This window comes from Monomorium pharaonis, chromosome 6 (assembly GCF_013373865.1).
Source record: "Monomorium pharaonis isolate MP-MQ-018 chromosome 6, ASM1337386v2, whole genome shotgun sequence".
Classification (NCBI taxonomy): domain Eukaryota; kingdom Metazoa; phylum Arthropoda; class Insecta; order Hymenoptera; family Formicidae; genus Monomorium; species Monomorium pharaonis.
The window spans coordinates 15,449,213-15,475,480 of NC_050472.1; the positions used below are offsets into that span (position 1 = coordinate 15,449,213).

The following is a 26,268-nucleotide window of genomic DNA, read 5'->3' on the forward strand; positions in this document are numbered from 1 at the left end:
TAGGAACATTGAATGTCCTACAATGTTTTCTTTTTAACATTGAATCTACATTTTAAATGTTTCGTCAATATTTGCAGTGTTATAATTCAACATTTTTGAAATATGAATTTAATTTGTTTTTTGTGCTGTATAAGATTAATGTAAATATAATAGAACTTGCCTGTCTTGTAATATTTTAACAATGCATTTTTGTTACAGTGGAGCAAGAATGCGGAGTATTTATTTTGTCAGAAAGGAGGTGTTGTATCCGTATTGTCTATGAGCAAAGGTTCCACGATATTGTCAGTGGGTGCAGAGGCTAATCAACAGGAAGATACAATAAATTGCTTTGCTCTTTGTAACGAAGACACAGGCGTGATTACTCATCACAAGAGTGGATTGTTTAAATTATGGGATTGGAAAAGTAGGTGTTTTAATTCAAAATTATCGCCTTGATATTCTTTAGCGACTTCTATATGATCAATAATATTGTACGATATTTGTTTAAACAATTCAGAACAAACTTAATAGACTTTCCGGACTGCAGTTTCTCAAACTTGTGTGGATCGCGATTTATGTTTTAAAATGTCAAATTAGGCCAAGGACCTCGCATATTTTATAAATGTAGAACCAGCCCCAGTTAAATTCGCTGAAATTTAAATATATTGTAGTCTAGATGATACTGATAAAAAATGTGTAGGCATAAGGTCTGCAAATCTAAAGTCTAAAAGATACGATGGCTTAAAGTCAATAAAATTGGGGCTTCAAAAATACTTGTTTTTGACTCCATATATTAACTATAAGTTGATGTATATATACAGTGTGTCCTAGAATGATTAATTTTTATTTTATGAAGTAAAAGAGGGTGAAATTTTAAACTAACAGTTTTTTAATTAATTTTAGTTCAGATTATTATTTACTGAATTATCAATAAATAAAGTTGGTCAATCTGACGGCGCGTGACCGGTGTATGCAGAAGCGTAGCATACTACGAGGATCCACGCGCTTATCACATATTCTCCTAATTAAAACTTTATTTTAATTTTTTAAATTAATAAATAAATTAATAAGTAAATTTTAATAAATAAATAAATGGAGAAATAAATAACCAAATAAACTAATAAGTAAATAAATAAGAATAAATATAATTAGAAATTATTTTAATTTCTGATTATTTTTTATTTTTTGTTACTTATTTCCTTATATTTTTGTATCTATATTTTGTATTTATATCTTTGTATTTATTTGTAACCGTGAATTTTTAATTTGATTGGCTACGGATAACGGGATTCAGGGTTCGGGCAACGGAATGGTTGAGTGAATGACGAGGCAGTGAACTATTCTTAAATACTATCGATGTATTATATAATAAGCCTAGCTAATGTGTACATACATTGGTCCTTACGTTAATATCATAAAGTAAAAATAAGGAGACTTATCTACATAGATTGAAAGTGGTCACGAAAAATGTTCCGTATGTGGCCAGGTTTGCCGAATGGAATAACTTGGATCATTTTGTCGCTATGTTGAAATTTGTATACATATATAGCATTACGTTTAGTTGGGTTAGTAATGAGTAAGTGTGTATGTAGTGTTTGATACACATATTTACTAACTCAACTGAACGCAATACTATATACGTATACAAATTTCAAGATGTGTATATTCTTATAAGGGTGTCAGCATGTATCGTTTATACGTGCGCGGGTTATTATGGCTCACGGATCGAGAGTACGTGGCTATGTGATCAGAGAGAGAGAGAGAGAGAGAGAGAGAGGGAGAGGGAGAGGGAGAAAGAGAGAGGGGAAGAAGAAGAGAAGTGAAGATTTATAATTATTATCATTATTTATGTACCAGCTGCCTATCACGCGAATTAGAATCAACGCGACTCTTAATGGTGCCTTTGGGAGAGACAGAGAGATAGACGAAAGTGAGAGAAGCGTCCCTTTTTTTTTCTGGGTAGCTTTTCGGATGCGGGAGTGAGCGCGAGTGAGAGGAAGAGCGAGCTACCGGCGACAGGGTGTCGAGAGCGTGAGAGGGAGCGCCCAGGGAAGGCGCAACATATCCCACGCGGGGAAAGACGGGTGAATGTGACTAAGAGCGCCTTGGTAGGCTGCTCTGTGGTACACTTCCGGTGGATGAGAGAATGTAGTGAAAGAAAGCGCCTTAATAGGCTGCCCGTTGCCCATTGGAAACCCTCTGGCTTAAACGCCTTAATAGACGCCTCTGGCCCGAGGTTTACGGAAGATACGTGCGCCTGAGTCGTAGCGCCCGGCCTACAGGATGAGGAGTCAGGGAAGTCGTCCTTTTCTTTGCTCTGGAAACACTAGGGGCACCAGGGGGAAATAACCCCTTTTCACCCGTTTTTTATAACTAACTTAGCACTAGCACTCGTGCACCGAACACGAAAGAAAAAGAAAAAAAAAGGAAAAGAAACAAGCACACAAAAAAAGGCAAAAGAATTATTGGGTTGTGCTGTTTTTATTTAAAAAAAAGGGGGGATTGTAAAGCGGGATTAGTTAATTGCAAAATTTACTCACTAATTGTAATCACTAATTTATTAATTCTTGAGATGTATATATATATTGATTTTGATTCGACGGCGATCGATATCGCTGAATTGAGTGAATTGTATGTAGTGTAAGTTTTATGGCACGAATGAAGCGAAACTCTTATGAACAGCACGATGAGAATTGCTTACGAACAGTACTATGGCTCACTAGAGCGAAAAATGCTGATTTCCACAGCTCTCGCGCTCCTTATATACCCCAAAACTAGGGGGTCCTAAGGGTACGCGGGCATGGGGAAGCTCGAATTCTCGGAATTTTCCGCGACAAATAACTATTATTTTCAAAATTCCATAATTTTTAATTTTTATTCCGATTGTTGTAATTTTCGGTCAAGAGATAGCCAGGGGGTTCAGCGTTCAGCTTTTTACGCCTCCTTCTTATCACCTCTGTGAGCGGAGTAATTAATTCGCATACTTTTGTAATTGCTCCGGTTGTTGTCGTCTTTCTCGCACCTCTCGATTGGAGTAATGCTTAAGCTGTCGCTATTTTACTCAGGTAACACGCGCTTCGTGGCTGAACCGATGCTTCGGCAGCGCGAGGGTCCCACGCGCGAACCGCGTGACTGAACAATTTTTGAATTATTCTAAGTTGTTAATAGTGAGAGAGCGAGAGCGTAAGAAGTGTCGATCCGCACCCTGACGACTTTAGTAATAAAAAAAAAGAGGCAAAAGGATATTATTCTTTAACAAAATTATTAATTGTACTTGGCGTGATCCGGTGAATTCGAGCTTTCACAGAAAAAGGGTATTAATTACATGCGCAATAATTTAACGAAGGAAATTACGCGTATGAACGGTACCCCGTGCGTGTAAAGTCGTGGGGGAGGGGGGGGGGGGGAGCGCTCGGTGAGACGGCCGCTGCGATGACCGCGCGAGAACGCGACGTGACAGAATGAGACGGAAAAAGATCTATGGAAAATTTCGTCGAACGTAACACCCCCCCTTCTTATGGTGGAGCGATATCGGAGATGTAACGACTCAAAATGAATTAATTTAATTTATTTGAATGGAATTATGATAAAAGATAAAGAGAGAAAGAAAAAGAAAAGCAAAAAAAACTGTCGTCACTCGACGGAAAGAAGCGTCACGAGAGAGACAGAGTTAAAACAAAATAGGTTCAAAGCGCTGCGACATTGCTCGACTCGAAGGAGGCAAATACAGACGCATTCACAAAATAACTAACGCTTACAAAATTACGCGCTTGGCTACTATTCTATTGATAATTAAATTTTTTTTCAATACTGAATTAATTAATAATGACGCAACTGGAATTACAATTATATAACATGTACTATTTAATATGTAATTTAACAACATATTTGGTAACGTTTGATAATATATATGAAGATTTAATAATATATAACGATATACGCGATATACTCTATAACATACTTTATGGTATTTAATATATCACATAATGATGTCTTTATCAATATTTTTAACATTCAATAATTCTTAATAGCGTTTATTAACAATGTATGTGTCATCCCTAGGTATGACAATAATTTCTCAGAGAAGAAATTGGTCATTAAGTCAACGATAGATTATTGTCCCCAATATATATGCATTTCTGTTCGACTCTTAATAACAATTTAGTGATACTGGAAATTCAGTATTCATCGGTATCACAGTAAGATTCCTTAGAACATTAATACTCAATTGAATTAATGGCTGACTATTCTTTAAGAGTCATTGAGACTCTTTATTAACAGATTAATAATGCTTAGTATATATATATATATATATATATATATATATATATATATACATTTTTTTTATTTCACATAGAACGATGTATAATATCTAATATGGTAAAGTGTTTTTATACTATATTCAACCTCTAGTAAATTCTAATAAACTGAATATTTATAAAGTTACTAATACCGAAAAGGAAAAAAAAGTATGTCGTATTCCTAAGTATCACAGCACACTTTTTTTTTTTTGGAGAAAAATATTAATGCTTGATTGACTTTGTACATTAATAATACTGAAGGTATACAATATCCCTGAATATCGCAGTAATCTTTTGTTCTAATATTAACACTGATTTATAATAGATCACTATTTTTAACACCATAGTGACTAGTTTCGCATCCTTATATTATTATATATATATATATATACATTGTGACGTGACAGCCGCAGGCTGCTGTCCGTCACAAGGCCCTGAGGGCCCTTACGCAATAACATCACGCGGGCCCTGCGTCCTCCCGCTCGGGAGCGGACGCAAAAGCGTATTCTCTGTACTTTTGTGTGTGTGACGTCCCACGTGCTGTCCATTTAATTACGTGTTAAGATTTTTGCGAGCGTTATACCGCGGTTGCGGCGGAGATCGGTGGCTGTGAAGATCTCATTGTAGTTGTCGGACGTCTCGTCTCCACGGAAAATCTTCCCGGAGATTGCAGAGGAACGGACAACGAGGGAGTCAAGGAAGACCCTTTTTAAGCGGGGGTCCGCAGGTGGTGCCGCCCTTATCTTGCCTACCGTTTGTGCCATGTAAGAATTCCGATACTGCCGCTGAATCACGCTTTCAGGATCCAGTGACGGCGCGCGAGGCCGACATCCCGACGGGGCGACTGCAGACCCGATACCGCGGGAAGTGCGGCGAAGGAATCACGACAACTCAAGATCCGCCTACGCCCCGTCGAGGAGGAAATGACGCCCCGATGGCGGAGGATACGCCGGGCGAAAAGAAAAGAGTCGGCCGCGCAAGGAAGCGCCAGGATTCCCGTGCCCGGGGCCCATAAACATCGACCGCCGTGCGTGGATCGATCAGCCGGCGACAGCGTGGGCACCGCGCTCTGCGCGAAAATCGATTTTCGCGAAATCCGCCAATAAGGGCCGGGAACGCCGGGGGCAAGGTGGGGCGCGCCGCCGAGCGGTCCCCGCGAGATCCAGGATTCCTCACTCGTGCTGCGGACGTATCCGTAAAAACTGTGTGTGCGTTTTCGAGCTCCCGAGCCTAGCCGTACAGAAGGACGCAGGGAAGAACGTCATCCCGACCCGGAGGAGGCCAGCCAGGGAGAGGCGAAGTGGTGAGACGAGCGTCAAGCCTATTGTAAAGCCACCGATTTCGCGGGTTGGGCGAGCCGCGAGGAAATCGCGTACTTGTCGCAAAATCTCTCGGCGTTTAGGAGAATCTCGAGCTTCCGGATTCAACGGAGCTTCGTCGTCTCGCCCGATCGCGCCCGTCCGCGTGATTTCGCTACGTGCCGTGTGTTTCTGAATCGTTTCGCGTTGCGTGTGCGTCCCGATCCGCAGCCGAGTCAATTGTTGTTGCGTCCGGTCGTCGTGTCGCGGGTTATCCCCGCGCTGTATCTTGTCGCGTCGTAGAAGATTTTGTTCGTCAATGCTGTAAAATTTGGTCGATCGCACTGTGACTGCGAGCCCTTCGGGGAGTATATTCGGATAATTGTCGACGCGTTTGTCGTATCCCGCCGTGCGGGAGAAGCATTAGTAATCATCGCGCTTATCTTCGCGAGAATCGTTCGAGCACGGGAGAACACGAGTCCGTCGCATGTCGCGCGGGCTCGGAGTTGCGATCCGTCCCGTTCGCCCTTGGCGAGGTCACCCTGACGGAAGTCGGCGTCCTCCAACGACGCCGAGTAAAGCGTAAGACAAGTCGGAGAGTTCCCGCGTACGCATTATAACCCGCTCGTTTAACAGACCGTTCTCGAAGAATTTGATATCCAGCGGACACCCGCTGATAACGCGCGCGAGCCACCACCGCTCCGCAGAGTCGGTAGTTTCTGTATTATTTACGATCAAATACACTTGTTATTTTTATTTGTTACATCTGTGTCGTACAAGTAATTCTCTCGCCTTCCCGATTCCATCCGCCCGCACCGAACCTCCCCCTCTACCCTTTGAGGGCTGAGCAGCTGGATCTCGGAGCCGCTAACGCCCCGGTCGCCTAGCGTGCGCCCGTCTTTCCCGAGATTCACGTCTCGAAACATTGGTTTGCGAGTTGGTGCACACAGAGTGGTACGCTTAACGTACCTGGCGCCCAACTTAGTGTTGCGTCGGGAAACCTCGCGAGGATAGCCGTCCCGACACCCGGGCGGCTCAGGGCCGCGGCCAGGGACGGAGGCGAAGTTGGCCGTCGCTCGTGAGCGGCGGTTACAAATTTGGCGCCCAACGTGGGGCCCCCTGTAAAAATGAAGTGATTAAAATCTTTTGTTTATTACTTTCGGGTTCGGAAGGGCGAGAGATTTATATCGTGTGCATGTCGAATTTTCTTTATGTGTGATATTTTACTGTGTATTTTTTTGTGTTATATTTCAGTGTGACCTGAATTTTGGTGAGCGGATATTTGTGCTAATTTATAATTTTCTTTCAGAAAAGTGAAATTGTGCGTGTCGCGGATTTTGCCCTTTTACTTTTAGTATTTTCGGGCTCATGTAATTTCGGTGTCGCGAGTACTCAGTGTTTGAGAAATTCGGTTCGTTATTTGGAGCTGTGCTGTTCGCCCGACCGCGTGATTACGGCGTGCTCGAGTGTCGCTATCTCTCTCTACGGAACCCCGCGTCGTGTTTACGTTCGCGCGTGTTGCCTTGGGAGCCTCTCCGTAATCCGACTTTGCGTGAAAATTTTGACGTTTGTTGCTGACTGATACGGATCGGTCAAAATTATATAGGCGATAATACAGGTCGATTCAAGGTTTGTTATCCCGAGGAGTCGTTCACCCGACTTAGCGTTATTAGTGAAGGTTGTAGCGGAGGGTCCACGGCGAATTCGCGTGTTCGTGTATCCTTGAGGGATAGTTATCACGCGTAAATAATATTTTCGAGATGTCGGAGGGACGCGAGCGTTACGGGTGGATTTACAAGTTAACAGCGGAGCAATTGCGAGAGGAGTTGCTACAGCGGGGCCAGGGGGGCGAGGGCGGGAGTACTGTTTTGCGCGATCGGCTAATACGCTTCGAACTCGGTATCCCGCCAGAGCCAATGGCCTCGACAAGCGCGGGGGAGGGGGCGTCGAACTTATTACACCTGTCGCCACCCGCGGACATGCGACCCGATAGCCCGGGGCAATTCGACGAGGACGACGTGGCTGAGATGGAGCCCGTCGCCTCCCCTCACCTCCCTCGCGCCCGTAATTCGCCCCCGCGCTCACCTAAGCGAAATGACGCGAGGGACATGTACCACACGCTGCGTAGGTGGAATTCCTCGTTTTCGGGAGCGCGTGGAAGTGACTCGGAGGCCTTTCTCGATCGCATTGAGGAGGGCCGCACCATGTGCCCGGTCGACGACGCCGAGTTATTTAAATGCCTACCGCCTTTCTTGACGGGACCCGCGCTGTATTGGTTTAGGAATCGGCGCGATGGATGGAAAACTTGGGAGGATTTCGTGGCCGCGTGGCGTGCGCGTTTTGGTAAACCGGACTTTCAGTTCGCGTTGCGAGATGAGATTTTGAGACGCGTCCAGGGGGAACAGGAGCCGGTCGCGGAGTATCTCTCCTGCATGCAATCGTTCTTCGAGCGGTTGAGTCCCCCGTGGACTGTCGAGGAACAACTTAATTACGCCCATCGTAACATGCAGCCGCACTTGCAGATGGCTCTGCGCCGCGATGAGTTCCGCGACTTTGTGACTTTTGAGACATTGGCCATTCGAGTGGAGGCGAGTTACGAGTCTCGTTCGCGATTCTGTAATTACACGTCACCCGAGAAATCTCTGTTCCCTGACCTGGCATACAGGCCGCCGAAGAAGTCCTCCCGCGTTACCGACACCCTGACGGCGGGACTCGCCGCGTCTGGCCCGACGGGAAATACAAGACCGGGTCGGCGAGCTCGCGCGCCGGTGAGGGCCGCCGAGGCCCCGACCGCCGCCGTCGTACCGGCTGCGACCGCCGCCGCGAATCCGGCACGTGCATCAACCATTCGCTGTTGGAATTGCGAGAAAAGTGGACACGTCGCGCGGGAGTGCACGGAGACTCGCCGCGTGCATTGTTATCGATGCGGGAAGAAGGACGTCACGGTGAGAACTTGCCCGACGTGTACGGGAAACGCGGAGGCGAGTCGCTAGAGCGGGTTGTCGCGACTCCTGCCGAATCGGTTGAGACCCGCGACATTGATTCTGTTGACGACGTTGAATATTTGAATTTAACGTTTCGTGCCCTAGAATTACCGCCGTTACGGTATTTCCGTATTTTTATCGGAGAATTCCCGTTAATGGCGCTGGTCGACTCAGGGTCTAGCCGAACAATTTTGGGAGACGAGGGTATTAAAATCGTACGACGATTAGCGTTGCCGACGACTAGAGCGCGCGATCTCCGAATTCGCAACGCGAACGGACAAATAACGGAAATCGGAGAGGAAATTTCGCTTACGCTTTCACTTCACGATTTGCAGCGTGAGGTTACCGTGTGCCTATTGCCGGCCCTGGCCGTTTCGTGCATAGCGGGGATGGATTTTTTCTGCGCGTTCGGTATTGGCTTGGACTTCGCATCGCGGGGCTGGTATTTCGCGAACCGACCTTGGGAGCGTCGTTCCTTCGATTCTGCCGATGATGAGGGCGTTTGCGTTTGCTGTGGGCTATCCGAGCTAAACCACGACCAGGAAAATCGGTTGAGACAGTTCCTGGAAAATAAGATACCTGACGCGGTTACCGATCCCGGTGTCACTTCTCTCACGGAGCATAAGATCGACGTTGGTCAGAGCGCTCCTATTAAACAGCGTTGTTATTTGGTTTCGCCTAAAGTGCAGGAAGCGATTCGCGGGGAGGTTGACAAAATGTTAACGGCCGGAATTATCGAGCCGTCGTTTAGTGAGTGGTCTAATCCCATTGTTATGATACGAAAAGCAAACGGGAAATATCGGTTTTGTTTAGATTTTCGCAAAGTTAACAGCGTTTCGAAAAAGGACGCGTATCCGTTACCAAATATGAATGGTATACTGGATAAATTGAGATCGGCGCGTTACATTTCTACGATTGATCTGAGCCAGGCGTACTTTCAAATACCGTTGGCAAAAGATAGTCGAGAAATCACTGCGTTTAGCGTCCCCGGGAAAGGACTTTATCATTTTACGAGAATGCCGTATGGATTAACCGGAGCTCCCGCGACGTTTCAGCGTCTTTTGGATAAATTAATCGGGCCGGAAATGGAACCCCATGCGTTCGCGTATTTAGACGATATCGTGATTGTTACGCCTACTTTCGAGGAACATTTAGATTGGCTAGAGCGCGTTCTCAGCAAAATCACGGCTGCCGGTCTTACGATAAATCCCGAGAAGTGTGAATTTTGTCGCTCACAGGTTCGTTATTTGGGATTTATCTTGCAGCGGGACGGCCTAACTATCGACCCCGACAAGGCTAAGCCGATATTTGAATATCCGGCGCCGCGTAACCTTAAACAATTACGACGTTTTCTCGGCATGTCATCGTGGTATCGTCGATTCATACCGCACTTCGCGACAGTAAGTGAGCCTCTGACTCGATTACTAAAGAAAGCGCAGCGCTGGGAGTGGGGAGAGGAGCAGGAAAGCGCCTTCGCGCAGATTCGCGACCGATTGGCGTCCGCTCCGACTTTATCGTGTCCCGACTTTCGGATTCCGTTCGTATTACAGACTGACGCTAGTTCCGTTGGGCTGGGTGCTGTCCTGATTCAGCATATCGAGGACGTAGAAAATATTATCGCGTTTGCGAGCCGTGCCTTGTCGGATCCCGAAAGAAAATACTCGGTAACGGAACAGGAGTGTTTAGCAGTTGTGTGGGCTATTCAGAAATTCCGCCCGTACTTAGAAGGATATAAATTTACGGTAATAACGGACCACAGTAGTCTAAGGTGGTTGCATAATTTAAAGAATCCGACAGGTCGACTAGCTCGTTGGGCACTGGAGCTGCTCGAATACGACTATGAGATCGTGCATAGAAAAGGCGCTCTACATCACGTGCCTGACGCGTTATCCCGAATGTTTGAGAGTGACACCGAGATCCCCTTTGCCGCCGTTGTCGATGTTAAGATTCCCGACGACATACGTGACCGCTGGTATCTCGATCGAGTTCGCGACGTATCCGAAACTCCGAATAGGTTCCTGGATTGGAAAATAGTGGACGGACAATTGTATTACTCGCGACCGCGTGCTACAACTTCGGCCGTGGTCGACGATTTGAATGAGTGGAAATTAGTGTTACCGTCGGAATTGCGGGGGGAGGCTCTCCGAGAGGCACACGACGATCCCCAGGCGGGCCACTTAGGGGTAGAAAAAACTCACCATCGATTGATCGTTGCATACTACTGGCCTAACATGTTTAGGGACGTCGCGTCTTACGTTGGAGAGTGCGGCACGTGCCAACGCACGAAAGTCGAGCAGGCGAGCCCAGCTGGACTCATGGGTCGTCGAGTCGTGGAAGTCCCGTGGACTGTGGTCGCCGCCGATATTATGGGACCGCTTCCGCGTAGCAAGTCAGGTTTCGCGTATATTTTAGTCATCCAAGATTTATTTACGAAGTGGGTAGAGTGCCGTGCGTTAAGAGCTGCGAATGGGAAATTAATACGGGAGGCATTAGAAGATCTAGTAATCGCGCGATGGGGAACGCCAAAATTTCTACTTACCGATAACGGGACAGAATTTATTAACCGTACGCTGCGTTCTTTTGCAGACGATTACGAGATTAAGCACACTACCGTTCCGCCATATCATCCACAAGCTAACCCCGTGGAGAGGGTGAATCGCGTTCTGAAGACGATGATCATAGCATTCCTTGATAGAGATCATAGGGAATGGGACGTACACTTGAGCGATTTTCGCTTCGCATACAATACCGCGCATCATTCGTCGATAGGAACGTCGCCAGCCTTCTTAAATTGCGGTAGAGAATTAGAGCCTGCCCGCACGGTACGTCGCCGTCGTGAAAATGTTACCGAGGTACAACAAAGCGAAACGGGAGAGTGGTCAAAGCGAATGAAAGACCTACAGGCCCTACACGGGTGGGTTAACGAAAATCTGGAGCTTGCCTATCAAAAACAATCGACTTATTATAACGCGCGGAGACGTGACAGATCCTTTGGGGTGGGGGAGTTGGTATTGCGGCGACAGCACACGCTCTCTTCGGCATCTCAGAATATTGCCGCAAAATTGTCACCGAAATTTCATGGCCCCTTTAAAGTTGCGAAAATCTTATCTCCCGTGGTGTACGAGCTATCAAATTTGGATAATTCAGGAGCGGGAAAAGTCCACATAAAAGACCTGAAACCGTATCATTGTGTCGATGTAGACTGATATGTTTGTGTTGTTGTGTGATTCTTTCTTGTGTCCGTCCGTGGGATCCCGTCAACACCGAAGATTAGCGTACTAGACTCCCGCACATCCGTTGGAAGAGAGGATGCAGGGACGATTTGTCGAGTTCCACCTGGCGGCGGCCTTGGTGGACATGAGGGTGCAGACGCCGAGGGCTGCCAGGATGTTGGAGGCCGTTCGGGAGCTGTGGCGGGAGGAGCAGGCGGAGCGGCGAGACGCCGGGACCGACCCCCCCGAGCCAAGGGAGACGAGGGAGAGTGCGGCCCAGACGGACACCGGCTCGGCCACCCGACGGGAAGTCGGGACACAGACGGGGACCGACGCTGCCATCCCGTGGTGGAAGTTGGCGGAGGAGGACTCGGACCCAGGAGTCGACAAGGCGCGGGCGGAGAAGCGCGGTACCGAAGGGCCGAAAAAGCCGAGGGGCACCCGAGCTGGGTGCTGGAACTGCGGAGGAGACCACCGCTACTCCCAGTGCAGCCGGGGCCTGGCCAAATTCTGTTACCGGTGCGGCCGGCGCGGGACCAACCTCCAAAAGTGTCCCGACTGTGGACCGGAGTGGCGCGACGCGGGCGGACAGCACGCCCCCGACCGAGCCCTTGAGAGACGTCGCCGCTGAATTTTTTTTTCTTCCTTCGCTCTTTGCGTGGCTTAACAGGGCGTAATAAAGAGCTCTGAAGCTTAATTTCACGACATTCATTTGTCCAGCCCAATCCCTTCCTTCACGGGCCCCAACCGGTGGAAGTGCGATATCAGTTACACAGGATCGTGAGGCGGACTCAGATTTGTCAGGAAACTCGTTTATTCCTTATTCTGTCTTGTCTTGTTTCGTTCGTTCGTTCTTTTTCTTCTGTCTCTTTTGTTGTTTTGGATTGGCGGTGGCGGGTGAAGGTCGCACGGGAAAAAGGGGGAAATCGAGGCTTAGCGTCGGCGGTGGAGCGGCCGAACGTGAAGAAATCGAAATTTCATTCGCAAGCATGAAGATCCTAAGAATTCTCCGCCGTGTCGATCCTTCCTCTTTGGTGTTCGCGAGGTCGTGGGTGGACCGCGGGAAAAAGGTATGTCCGTTCCACGAGATGGACGGCGTGCTTCCCGGGCCTAGAAACCCCCACGTTATCTAGCGTCTTAGTGTCTACGGGTGGCGGTGGTAGCCGGACGCGGCTAGAAACCCCCCCCGATAATTTTTTTTTGGTATTTTCTATCGTTCTTGGTTCGCGTTATAGCTCGGTATCGGTGCGGATTCGCGCATGGCGGGAAGAAGTTGGTGGCTGTTGACGTGTTCGTCAAGAGCCAAGACCTCCTCGGTCCTCTCCGGGGAGGGGGGAGTTGTGACGTGACAGCCGCAGGCTGCTGTCCGTCACAAGGCCCTGAGGGCCCTTACGCAATAACATCACGCGGGCCCTGCGTCCTCCCGCTCGGGAGCGGACGCAAAAGCGTATTCTCTGTACTTTTGTGTGTGTGACGTCCCACGTGCTGTCCATTTAATTACGTGTTAAGATTTTTGCGAGCGTTATACCGCGGTTGCGGCGGAGATCGGTGGCTGTGAAGATCTCATTGTAGTTGTCGGACGTCTCGTCTCCACGGAAAATCTTCCCGGAGATTGCAGAGGAACGGACAACGAGGGAGTCAAGGAAGACCCTTTTTAAGCGGGGGTCCGCAGGTGGTGCCGCCCTTATCTTGCCTACCGTTTGTGCCATGTAAGAATTCCGATACTGCCGCTGAATCACGCTTTCAGGATCCAGTGACGGCGCGCGAGGCCGACATCCCGACGGGGCGACTGCAGACCCGATACCGCGGGAAGTGCGGCGAAGGAATCACGACAACTCAAGATCCGCCTACGCCCCGTCGAGGAGGAAATGACGCCCCGATGGCGGAGGATACGCCGGGCGAAAAGAAAAGAGTCGGCCGCGCAAGGAAGCGCCAGGATTCCCGTGCCCGGGGCCCATAAACATCGACCGCCGTGCGTGGATCGATCAGCCGGCGACAGCGTGGGCACCGCGCTCTGCGCGAAAATCGATTTTCGCGAAATCCGCCAATAAGGGCCGGGAACGCCGGGGGCAAGGTGGGGCGCGCCGCCGAGCGGTCCCCGCGAGATCCAGGATTCCTCACTCGTGCTGCGGACGTATCCGTAAAAACTGTGTGTGCGTTTTCGAGCTCCCGAGCCTAGCCGTACAGAAGGACGCAGGGAAGAACGTCATCCCGACCCGGAGGAGGCCAGCCAGGGAGAGGCGAAGTGGTGAGACGAGCGTCAAGCCTATTGTAAAGCCACCGATTTCGCGGGTTGGGCGAGCCGCGAGGAAATCGCGTACTTGTCGCAAAATCTCTCGGCGTTTAGGAGAATCTCGAGCTTCCGGATTCAACGGAGCTTCGTCGTCTCGCCCGATCGCGCCCGTCCGCGTGATTTCGCTACGTGCCGTGTGTTTCTGAATCGTTTCGCGTTGCGTGTGCGTCCCGATCCGCAGCCGAGTCAATTGTTGTTGCGTCCGGTCGTCGTGTCGCGGGTTATCCCCGCGCTGTATCTTGTCGCGTCGTAGAAGATTTTGTTCGTCAATGCTGTAAAATTTGGTCGATCGCACTGTGACTGCGAGCCCTTCGGGGAGTATATTCGGATAATTGTCGACGCGTTTGTCGTATCCCGCCGTGCGGGAGAAGCATTAGTAATCATCGCGCTTATCTTCGCGAGAATCGTTCGAGCACGGGAGAACACGAGTCCGTCGCATGTCGCGCGGGCTCGGAGTTGCGATCCGTCCCGTTCGCCCTTGGCGAGGTCACCCTGACGGAAGTCGGCGTCCTCCAACGACGCCGAGTAAAGCGTAAGACAAGTCGGAGAGTTCCCGCGTACGCATTATAACCCGCTCGTTTAACAGACCGTTCTCGAAGAATTTGATATCCAGCGGACACCCGCTGATAACGCGCGCGAGCCACCACCGCTCCGCAGAGTCGGTAGTTTCTGTATTATTTACGATCAAATACACTTGTTATTTTTATTTGTTACATCTGTGTCGTACAAGTAATTCTCTCGCCTTCCCGATTCCATCCGCCCGCACCGAACCTCCCCCTCTACCCTTTGAGGGCTGAGCAGCTGGATCTCGGAGCCGCTAACGCCCCGGTCGCCTAGCGTGCGCCCGTCTTTCCCGAGATTCACGTCTCGAAACATTGGTTTGCGAGTTGGTGCACACAGAGTGGTACGCTTAACGTACCTGGCGCCCAACTTAGTGTTGCGTCGGGAAACCTCGCGAGGATAGCCGTCCCGACACCCGGGCGGCTCAGGGCCGCGGCCAGGGACGGAGGCGAAGTTGGCCGTCGCTCGTGAGCGGCGGTTACAACATATAACTGCTGACTTACAATTAGAGAAAGGATGAAGATCTCGTGATCTAGCGTATGCACAAGGGGAGTTAGAAGAAGTCGCTTGGGTTTTTAAAGAGAGCGACTCTCTTTAAGTCCCAGAAGTTTTTGGAAAACCATGCTGTTTTCCTGCCAAAATAATAAGGTAAACGTTGAGAGAGGAATGGGGTAGTAGTAATATTGACGATACGAGTAATAATAAAAATGGTAATGATAGTAATAATTATAATAAGAGGGAATTGATCGCGGCTTGCATATTCAAAAGAAAGAAAAATAAAATTGCTTGCGTGAATAAGAAAAAAGGAATAAAAGTAGAACGCGTAGGCGTACAATCATATAATTACAGGGGAAAAGAGAAGACGAGGGAATGATCTTTTTTTACAAAAATTTTATCAATGGATTTTTGAAGTAATATTGGTTCAATTATTTTATTAATTGATTTATCTATTATTTTATTACGTAAATTCCCTTTTACGTTGCTGTTTTGTACGTTACTTTCGATATTATTACTAAGAAAAATTCTTTTCTTTTCCTCTTTACATAAGAGATTTGTCTTATAGCTATTTAACAGGGCGCATTTTTATTGTCATTATATAGTGTAATTCACTTCACATTCCCCTTCGCGGGGCATTTATGCACATTTACGGTCCGATGTCCTTTTATCCACTGTGATTTTCCGTATTCGGTGTTGCAGCAGTAGGTGTAGGGATCCATTCGTTTATCCGGTTCTCGAAACGATTGAGGGATCGAGAGACTGCCGTCATTTCTTTGAATAGCTTAGGCTGGAGGAGGATTCGGCGAGGTGTAGGTAGTGATAACCGGGTCCTTGGACTGTCTTTGAAAGAGTCGTGCACGGCTGCTCGGAATAGAGTATGGCTCACAATTTCGCCTCTTGGATTCTACTATGCATCTTGGATGCACAATAGTTTCGATGTAGCAGCGAGACGAGGTCTTTGATGAGTTTGCAATTTCTTCCGTCTGTAGCGTTTTCGCCTTACTACCAGTATGAGACCGATTAAATAGATGGTGATCCAGCAAATTTTATAAAGCTGATGTTGGAAGGTATCTTTTTCTGGTAGAGTGCTCTGTTGGGCATCGTCGAAGACTACGTTCTCTACTGCCTCGTATTCCGTCTTTGAGGGAGGTGATCCCCAAGGCAGGTGACTTAATTTTGGCAGGGCGGAAGTAGTAATATTCTGCCGAAGAGGCTGGAACTGCGTCCAGATATTTCCGAGGCGAAAGATAGTGGCTTTCTCTGGATTGCACTCGACTTCGGTGCCGGATGTAAAGATCACTCGTGTCCTTGGCACAAGGTATCCGGGAGTACCATTGGCAGTGATTGGTAACTCCTTGAAGCAGGTGTCCGTGATTCTTATTTGTACAGGCACGGGTGTGCATTGAAACAGCTGTGCAGCTTCGCCATGGATGTGGGCCGAATACCCCGATCTGCTGGTTGTAGTGTAGGCAAATTGATCAGGATCAAGTAGAGCAGTGTGGGCAGCGATTTGTAGCGTAGTTCTTTCTTTCTTACACTTATTCAGTAGGGTTTCGACATAGGTTGAAAGACGGACGATTTCCTTAGACGAACAAATGCTCGACGAATGTCTCACTTCATTATTAGATGTAGTTTCAGAATTAGATTTACGTATTATTAGCATACGAAAAACCGTTCAATTAGACTCAATTTCATAGCCGATAATGGTTCAGAAATTACAAGCAGTAATGACAGGTCAACCTATAATTAATTATCACTGTAAGAAAATTATTTCCATCCCACCAGAAAAAGATAGAATTAATTATATTAATTATATTAATTTTATCTTTTTCTGGTGGGATGGAAATAATTTCCTTACAAACAGTGATAATTATAGGTTGATCTGTCATTACTGCTTGTAATTTCTGGACCATTATCGGCTATGAAATTGAGTCTAATTGAGCGGTTTTTCGTATGCTAATAATACGTAAATCTAATTCTGAAACTACATCCAATAATGAAGTGAGACATTTGTCGAGCATTTGTTCGTCTAAGGAAATCGTCCGTTTTTCTTTCACCGGCAACATGATAATATGGCGATCGCAGTGGCACGAAAAGTGAACGCGGGCTCTTCCGAGAGTAAGATTGTCAGGAGGAGGCAATTTACTGACTCCAAGGAGTTCTTGCGATGCGCTCCGTCGCAAAAGGGGTGGCCGTTACCAGTTGTTAATATGACAAGGTTATCAATTCTGCTTAATAAAGGTAGAGGACTTTCTCGTATTTCGTTGTTGATAAGCGGTGGAATGTCGGGTGCAATTATCGGTGCGGAATCTACTAATTGCTCGGGGTTTTTGTTATTAAAGGTATTAGTGGTGGTAGTATGATTATCTTGTGGAGATTTGGACGGTCAAACAGGCTCGTCCGCGTTAGACGTAGCCGAGTGAGGACTAAGGATTTCTGAGGAAGTGGTACTTGCACATCCTTCTTCGGAAAGAGGAAAATTAGGTAGGAATGACAGAGAAGCTGCCTTTTCTCTTAGAAATGATGAAACAGAAGAAGAAGAGTTTAGGGTCCCGGCAGAAGGGTCTGTTGGAGACCTCGGACTTGGTGGCGAATTCCTATCATTGTCTTCCTCGTGGAAGAATTCCTTGAAATCAGTTTTTCGTCCGGTTCTCAACCTGTATATCGTGAGTCGGTTGATTTGGCGGGCGCGGGTAGGATTACCGGAGGTTTGTTTCCGCGGAAAGACGGATTATGAGTTTTGGTATTGGAGAATTCTCAGAATTTCCGCGGGACGTAGCTGCTACAGGTGCCGTCGTATCTCTGACGTCAACCCTTGCCCCGGTAGGCAGTTTTCGGATCCGCTCATCATCGGATTCAGAGATGTCGTCGTGTTCAGATGATGAGGGGATATTTCGCGCAAAAGGTGGATTTTGCACTTGTATGTACACATGCGAACGAGAGAGAAAGGTATAACTCAAAGCATGCTGGTCTTTTCCCTTTGAACCTTACTTATACTCCCGTAATACTTAGTCTAGATATATGTCTATGGTCAGTTGATGTTGTTGAGCGTAGATCATATATATTTGGAAGGGGAATAGCCTATGCTTTCCACGAAAAAGATTTGTGTCCAAATTGTGTGCTAGAGAAAAAGGTAGATTATAAACTTTGCCCGCGCAAACGCGGATGACTATACACGTTTACCGCGCATTCGAAAATTGAAATGTGATTTTTAATTGGAATACAATTGACAATGATCGGAAATATGATAATGTACATACTATAATAAATAATAAACTTTATTTATAAATAATGATAAACTTTACCTTAATCTTTTTTATAAATAAAATAAAAAATAACATTTGAGATATATTACTGATGCTTAAAGTGTATTAACTTTAAATATTTTTGTTTAATAAATTCTTTGTGTTTTATATCACTTTTTTTTGTAGAATAAATGTAAATTTATATAAATTTTAGCAATAGTTTCCTCGGTGGAAAAATTTCTTATATTTTTTTAGAAATTTTTTAAAATTTTTTATTTTTTAAATTTCAAAAAAATTTTTTTAAATTTTGAAAGGTTCTAAAAAATATTTAAAATTTCTCAAATTTTTTAAGAAATAACCGAATGAGAATTCTTAGAATATTTCAGCATTTTTATGTATAAGAATTTTTGAGAAATATGAAGAATTTTTTAATTTTTTTAGAAATGACTGAATGAGAATTCTACGAATATTTTAATATCTGTATATATGAAAAAAAATTTCTGAGAAATATGAGGATTTTTTTTCTAAAATTATTGGATGATAATTTCCATAGTATTGTAATATTTCTATATATGAAAATTTCTGAATAATAAATTTTTTTTAGAAATCTCAGAATATTTCAATATCTATATGAAATGAATTCTGACAAATATTAGGCTTTTTTTTATTTTTTCAGAAATGATTGGATGAGAGTTTTAGAATATTTCAGTATTATACATAAAAAGTTGTGAGAAATTTTATTCAAAGATCTTAAGTGAAATACTTAAAAATTATTTTTTATGAAAAATAATGATTTAAACAAATTATTTACGTAACATTTATTTGATGTTTATGTAACAATTATGTCACATTGTTCGAGAATCAGTATTGACCGTATTAGTTTTGTTGCGTCAGATGGCAGTAGCTATCGATTACTATCCGCGTAGATCGCGGAGCGCCGCGCTGCGTGCTCGCTAGCACATGCGGCGGTACATCGTACGCCTGCAGTAGTTTTGCATTGCAAGTGTGCTCTTAGTTTATCGTGGAATCTTCCAATACGTTTCATTAGTGATGCTCAACAATTACGTTTACACTCTCGATACGAGACGACTACGAGACAGCTCTGATACATTAACACAGCACGGGTCACGCTCAGCACGATACGCGCACGCCGGCGCCACGTGCTCAGCGGTTCTAGAGTTCCTATAAGAAGAGTTAAGACAATCCGTCGCTATATATAGCCAAATTTACGTTTGTCACTCTGATTTTATTATCTTTAGATTGGCGACACATCGTGATGAAGATGTGCAGCAATGTGCAGTAGTCTTCATTTTCTTTAAATTGTCAAATTTTACATTTTAACCTTCTGCCTACACACCTTATTTTTCTCCCGATTCCTACACACAGAGGTTACGCTAACCCCAAAATTTCGTTGACTTATATCTCCAAATGTATTTAATAAATTTTAACTTCTTTTTTTTTTTAATTGAAAGGAAAAAATCTCAGAATTATGTAGGCTTGGCTGAAAAGTCGAAAATATTAAAAGAAAAGAGATTTTTTTGAAAAAAATGAGAAAGGAACGAAAAATTTTTGTAAAAATTTGCCTTTTCTTCAAATCCCCGTATTTATTAGAAAAAAATAGATAAAGTAATTAAAATGGTGATCAATGGAAAGGGAAAGAGTTGTACTTTAAGAATCTATCGTCAGTTTTTTGATTCTGTAAAAAAAATATATTTATTTTGTAATGTGAATTTAGTAAAAAATGAATGCAGTTCAAACACAATAATAAAAGAAAATAGTAATATTTATTTTAAAAATATAATTATTAATACACAAAAACATAATTATTAATACAAAAAATATTTATTACAAAAGATTTTATTTGTTATAGAAAAACATTTTTAATATGTAATGCTACAATTGCAGCATATTTTCGCAAAGTGATCGCGACATTGGTAATATAAGTACTGTAAATGATACGTAATGAACAAAAAAAAAAACTTTTACTTACCCTTCAAATTTGGAACTTTTCTATTTGTTGTTACGTTCCTACATACGGGGTAACTGTAACCCCAACACACACTTTTGATGCTCCTACTCTTGTTGTTTTCAGAACATTGACAACGCCCAAAGAGGAATAAGTAGAGCACAGTTCAACCCCCCCCTCCCCAGTCCCAGCGTCTCCTTGCTAAATACTTTTAAGTAGCGGGCATTTCAAAATCGACTGGGGTTACCGTAACTCCATGTGTAGGCAGAGGGTTAAATAGTTTTAAAGTAAAAATATTTCAAATTTTTAATTTAAATTAATGTTAATGTATGTAAATCTTTTAGATTGTCAACTCGAAACAAGCCACAAATTTGACTATTATATATAATAAAATAAAATCAATATATTTATACATATATTTATGTATATTTATTGTATGGTATTAAAATCATTGTACTATATCTACATTACGTGTGATGGGCAAGGAGAAAGCGATAACAATTACATTTAAAATACTTGAACAACACTTTAATTGTATTCTAAGTTCAGTGTGAACTTTCTAATACGGTACTTGTGGACTATGCACACTTTTCTTATGCGATGGTCCCAAAGATTCTGACTCGGAAAAACAAAACATCTCACGCACAAACACGCTCGACTTCTATGCCTTTTTTCCCCTCCCACACATGTCAAATCTAGGTAAGCATGGAGGAAGACGCTTGGTCGACACTCCTGACTTTTCTACAAACTTCTTACTGCGTTACCGGCGTCTCTCTACCCTGAATGGCCACAGGACTTTCACATGAGGTCTCCGTGCACACTTTCGACCTTTACCAGCGAATTTTTTAAACCTACGAGGTTGTGACTTGATGGCCACGAGTCCATGCGACTCGTACCGAGAGATACTGGATAGCTCACATGCCAAACATTATTCAAAGAAAATTTAAATGTATTATCTTTTTTCCACGCTTTTACAATGTATTATATTACAGCACTATGTTTACATTTACAATCAGAACGTTCTCCCCTAACATTGCATGTTATGTAGTATTTGTTTTTGCGATCTGGGAATATTTATTAATTTATCGATATCTTAAGATTCTTTTTTTATTTTGCATACTGTTGAAAATTTATTTAACGGTCATTTTATTTCATATTAAGTACCCAAAGAGTACATTTTCCTTAATTTTTTATAGAAAACAGCACATTTTAAAAAACTTTGGGGATGAATTGGAATACCCTGGAACTACACACTCTGGCATTATAACTTTTATTGTGTAATCTAATTTTATTGAAATTGTTTACAATTCGGTTGAGAATTGTAAATTAAATAAATTATCGTAAGTTAAACAATATATTTATTAATATCGTGTGTGTGTGTGTGTGTATGTGTGTGATTTATTAATTAATAAATTATTTATTAACTTAAATTTTTTAATAGTCATATAAATTTAAATAGTCATATATAACATTGTTAGATATATACAAAATGTAATGCTAAATTTATATAGGTTGTATAGTATTTTTGTCTTATTTATTATTTTTTTAATAAATATTTTTAAAATTTGCGGTTGCTTAGCTGTTACATATGGCGGATAGAGGCAATCAATCAAAAATTGTTACTACATTGTAGTAACAAACTCTAACTTTTCTTATAGGAACTCTAAACGGCTCACGAGCATCATCATCACAAACGAGTAAAGATTAATTGATCCATGCGAATAATCAAGACTTTCTCCTAACTCGTGAAGATCCATTAAAGTGCTTATTGAAAGACTCACGTGTGTAGCGTTTATCGAATAGTACCCGTGATAAAATATAGAAAAATTCGGACATTACTGAGTCTATGTGACATATCTATTTACGTTATTTATTTTCACCTGTTCCACGGCATCCTCTCACCTTGCTTCCATCCATAAGGTAATCAGCGCACTTATTCGTAAGTGAATTGCGAACACATTTAAAACATTGTTTAAAATAATATTTTTAAAAAGTATTTGAATCCTGATTGGGAAACTTTACAAAAAACTATACATTTATTTATAAAAATATAAGTTAACTATACTGTTTCATCCTTCTAACATTTAGTGAAATGATCTATAACAAATATGTATGCATAAACAAGAAGTATTCATGGATTATCACGAAGTGTTAGGTTGCGTACGATCTTTGAAGGCAAGCAATGTTGATGGCGGTTGACGATTGGATGGGTGGCCGTTTCTTGGGTGCAAAAATTAAGCATGTTTTAATAGGTACGACTGTGGTTTGGCGGAAACATGTATAGCCTTCTTCCTTTTGCAAAATTACTGTAGAAATAAGCTAGATTGTAAGATTAGGTTGAATTTATCAGAATTATTAAATAATGCAACTAAATTCTTTTTTTTAATACTCGGAAATTCTTAGAAATAATTAGAATTGTTTATTTTTTATATTCAATGAGATATTTTTATTTTTTATTAAAATTTTTTAAAGAAATGTTTCAATTCTGAGAAACTTTCAAAAATATTCAATATTTAAATGTTAAATATTCTCTAAATTAATCACAATTTTTTATTTTTTACCTAAGTTTTTCTGAGAAACGTTCCAATTCTTATAAGAATTAAAAAAATTATCAGAAAATCTAAAAAATATTCACATATTTTTCCATTAGAGTTATATCAATTTAGTTTTGTAATTATTTAAAGCATCTTGTTCTGTTTTGTAATTTTAGTATTATTAAAAACTGAATAGCAAAGAGTTTGAAACGTTTTTATGACTAATACATTTTTAATATTTTTTATGATGTTAGTATTGAGATGTCATTGAGATATTTTTTATATCATAACTTCTAATCTTCTAGAAACAATAATGCTATTTACTCGCGCTTGCGCATTGTAGGCTAAGATTAAAATCTATTTTTATCTTTTATTAAAACGTGTTTCTTGCACTCAATTTGGATACAGGCTTGATTTTTTATTCCCTTTCCAGGTATACATGTTCTAAGTTGTTGGGTGACACGGTTAAGGTCGTCAAGGACGTGTTCAATAGGCCTATTCTGTAACTCTTAATGATAGTTCAGTATTATTATATTTTTATTAAACAGCTTTTTTGCAGGGATGGAAAGTTATTTTTTTAATTTTCAAAACATTATGTGACTTTTCGAAATGACATAATTTTTTTAATAAAAATCATGTAATTTTGTAAATTTTTTAATATCAGGTAATAATTTGAAACATTTTGTTATGTGTTTGGTCGTCATTAATTACGTGATGTGTTACGTAATTTTGTTATGTGATTTTGTAATGTGATTTTTTTTAGTAGAGCTTTTAAGTACCGCAATAAGTGGAAAAAACTTAAAAACTGCAAAAACTTTTTTTTAATTACGAAATATAATAATTTTTTAAAGTATGAAATTTTGTAAATTTTAATATCAAAAGTTTGTAAATATTTTCTATAAACTTTAAAATTAATCTTTGAATTTTTTTAGAATCTTAGCATAAATATTTTAAAAAATATAGCTGTTTGAAAATTTCTATGGGTGGCAACCACCCAATGTGTATGCGATGGTTAAAAATAAAGATTGAATAAAAAATTTGGCTATGAAATATTTTTTATTTAAAATGTTAATAAAAGGAATAAATTTTAAATTTGTAAAACCAAAAAAATTTTTTTAAATTTTAATACGATTAAAATGTAAATGAATTTTTGGCTGATTTTGGTTTTTAAAGTATATAAGATGTAAATAAAATAAACAAAATATTATGTATGAAGATTTTGATTTTTTGAATACAATAAAATTGTTGAAAATTTTGTAAGGCTTAGGAAACATCTTGAAAATTAACTGTTTGTTTGTACACTTATTTTTACTAACATAGTTTGTACACTGATCCCTTTCTGTTTCGTCTTTTTTTTTAAATAATAAATACATGTAAAAAATCTGAAAAAATTCCCAATTATTCTTGAGTAACATTTTAAATTTTAATAATTATTTTGGTCATTTATTAAAGGAGAGCCAAGCTCCGTCTATTACCAGTCTTGTGGTTACACAAGTGAAAAATTTTGTTTGTTCTCGTTTGGGATCAGACGGAGGGTTAAGCAAGAACATAGTTTATTTATAGAAATTTGAATGATTTAAATAAAAATAAATTAACTTAAAGAATATAATATAAGAAGTTGTTTTATTTTTCGTTAACCAGAATGCAAAAATACGGAAGAGAAAGTTAAAATATACAAAAATTCTAAAAAGTTAAACAAAGTTTTAAAAAATAAAATACAACACCAATTTAAACCAGTTTTTGTCTAATTTTTAAGTTGTTTTCCATACCTTATAAATCTTTAAATAATTTTTTATCGCATTCAAGAAGTCAAACTTTATAAAAAAAAACACTTTTTTTTATTTTCACTTGTAACCCTTATAAACGTATAATACTGGGCACTATGAAATTAACCAGTAAGTATTACTTATTTTAGGTATTAAAAATATTAACAATAGTACTTTTAATACTTAAAATAAGAATTAATTATTGATTAATTTAATGCTGCTTAGTATTACATTTTTATAAGGAAAAAGCCAAAATCGTTAACATCCTTTTTTTTTTTTAAACATTTTTCTTAAAAATATAGATACAGTCAAATTTAGACATTTTTTGTACGCCCAATTTATGTTTAATGTAATAATTTTAAACTTACAAGTATTCTTAAAATGTATAAAGCTACAAAAATCATCAAGATCAGGATTATCTAAATTACAAAATACAAATTTATTATGAATTTTATCGATATTCTTTATATTAATTTTTAATAAAATTTAGCATTCTATTATATAGTGTTCTTAATAGATTTAAATCTTCTAATACAAGAAAATTATAATTATTAAAAAATTTGTGGATAAATTATACTTTATATAGATTACATTCTATGGATGCACTGCTTGGTAAAGCATATTAAATTTAATTTATTAAATTTAATAAATAGCTTTTTTAATTTTGGAGAATCTTATAATAATTCCACATTATTATGTTAAGTAATTGGTCAATAACTGAAGACAGAATATAAATTACATATCTCATAAATATGAAATTTAATTCAAACCACAAAAAGTAACGATTAAAGTCATTACCGTTACTAAAAAAATGTAATTATGTTACAGTTACAGTTACACAAAAAGAAAAGTAACGCTGTTACCAATCCATTACCAAAAAAAGTAATTGTAACGGTAACAAGGAACACGTTACTTTCCAACCCTGTTTTTTTGTCATATACATATAATATGTGCGCAACGACAATATAACGATATTGACACTGTCGTTAAAAGTTAAAGAATAGTTTTACAAGACGTGTTACAACGTGTCAGTTAATTTTTTCAAATCTCTTTAGTCTCTTTCAAATCTGCTTTGATCTCTTGTGGTCTATTGTTTGTTGTTATTGTTAATTGAAATGTATAGTACAACTTTGATTGAAAGCTGCAAATGATCAACAACGTTTGTAATTGTAATTGGTTGGATATAATAAAAACATTTATAAAACTGAAATAAAAACTTGTGTATTATTTTCTTAATATCACACATTTCTAATATAAAAAAAAATAATTTTTTTATTTTAATAATAAACGTAAAAATAGTAAAACAGTTTACATTTTTATTGATTGGTATCGTTCTAACGTTCTAACTAATACAAGGGGAAACTAGGATAAATTTTTAAATGGCACTGAAACGGTAAATAAAAAATACGGGAGTTCGAATACCCAGAAACCTTAGACCATATATTATTGAACCGCCTCTTACAGACCAAGGTCCATCGATGGACAGATGGCGCTAACTAAAGTCTTTGCATGGTCAACCATTTTTGGTCCATTGAGTTGTATTAATGCGCGTCGTAAGACGGGTCATGTCGGTAGTTATTAATGTGCGTGCGTGCGTGCGTGCGTGCGTGTGTGTGTGTGTGTGTGTGTGT

General features: G+C 41.4%; 1 protein-coding gene across 8 annotated transcripts in view; it reads left to right on the forward strand.

Moving 5' to 3' along the window:
* Positions 1 to 26,268, forward strand: part of LOC105840125 (transducin beta-like protein 3) — a 191,941-nt gene that overhangs the window by 31,015 nt on the left and 134,658 nt on the right. For 7 of the 8 annotated variants that reach the window (XM_036288352.1, XM_036288351.1, XM_036288346.1 and 4 more), the window contains one exon: positions 199 to 403. In XM_036288352.1, coding sequence (XP_036144245.1) covers positions 199 to 403 — 205 coding nt within the window. Of the gene's footprint in view, positions 1 to 198; positions 404 to 21,770; positions 22,258 to 26,268 lie in introns of those variants that run through there. The other variant, XM_028193853.2, reaches the window with a different exon arrangement.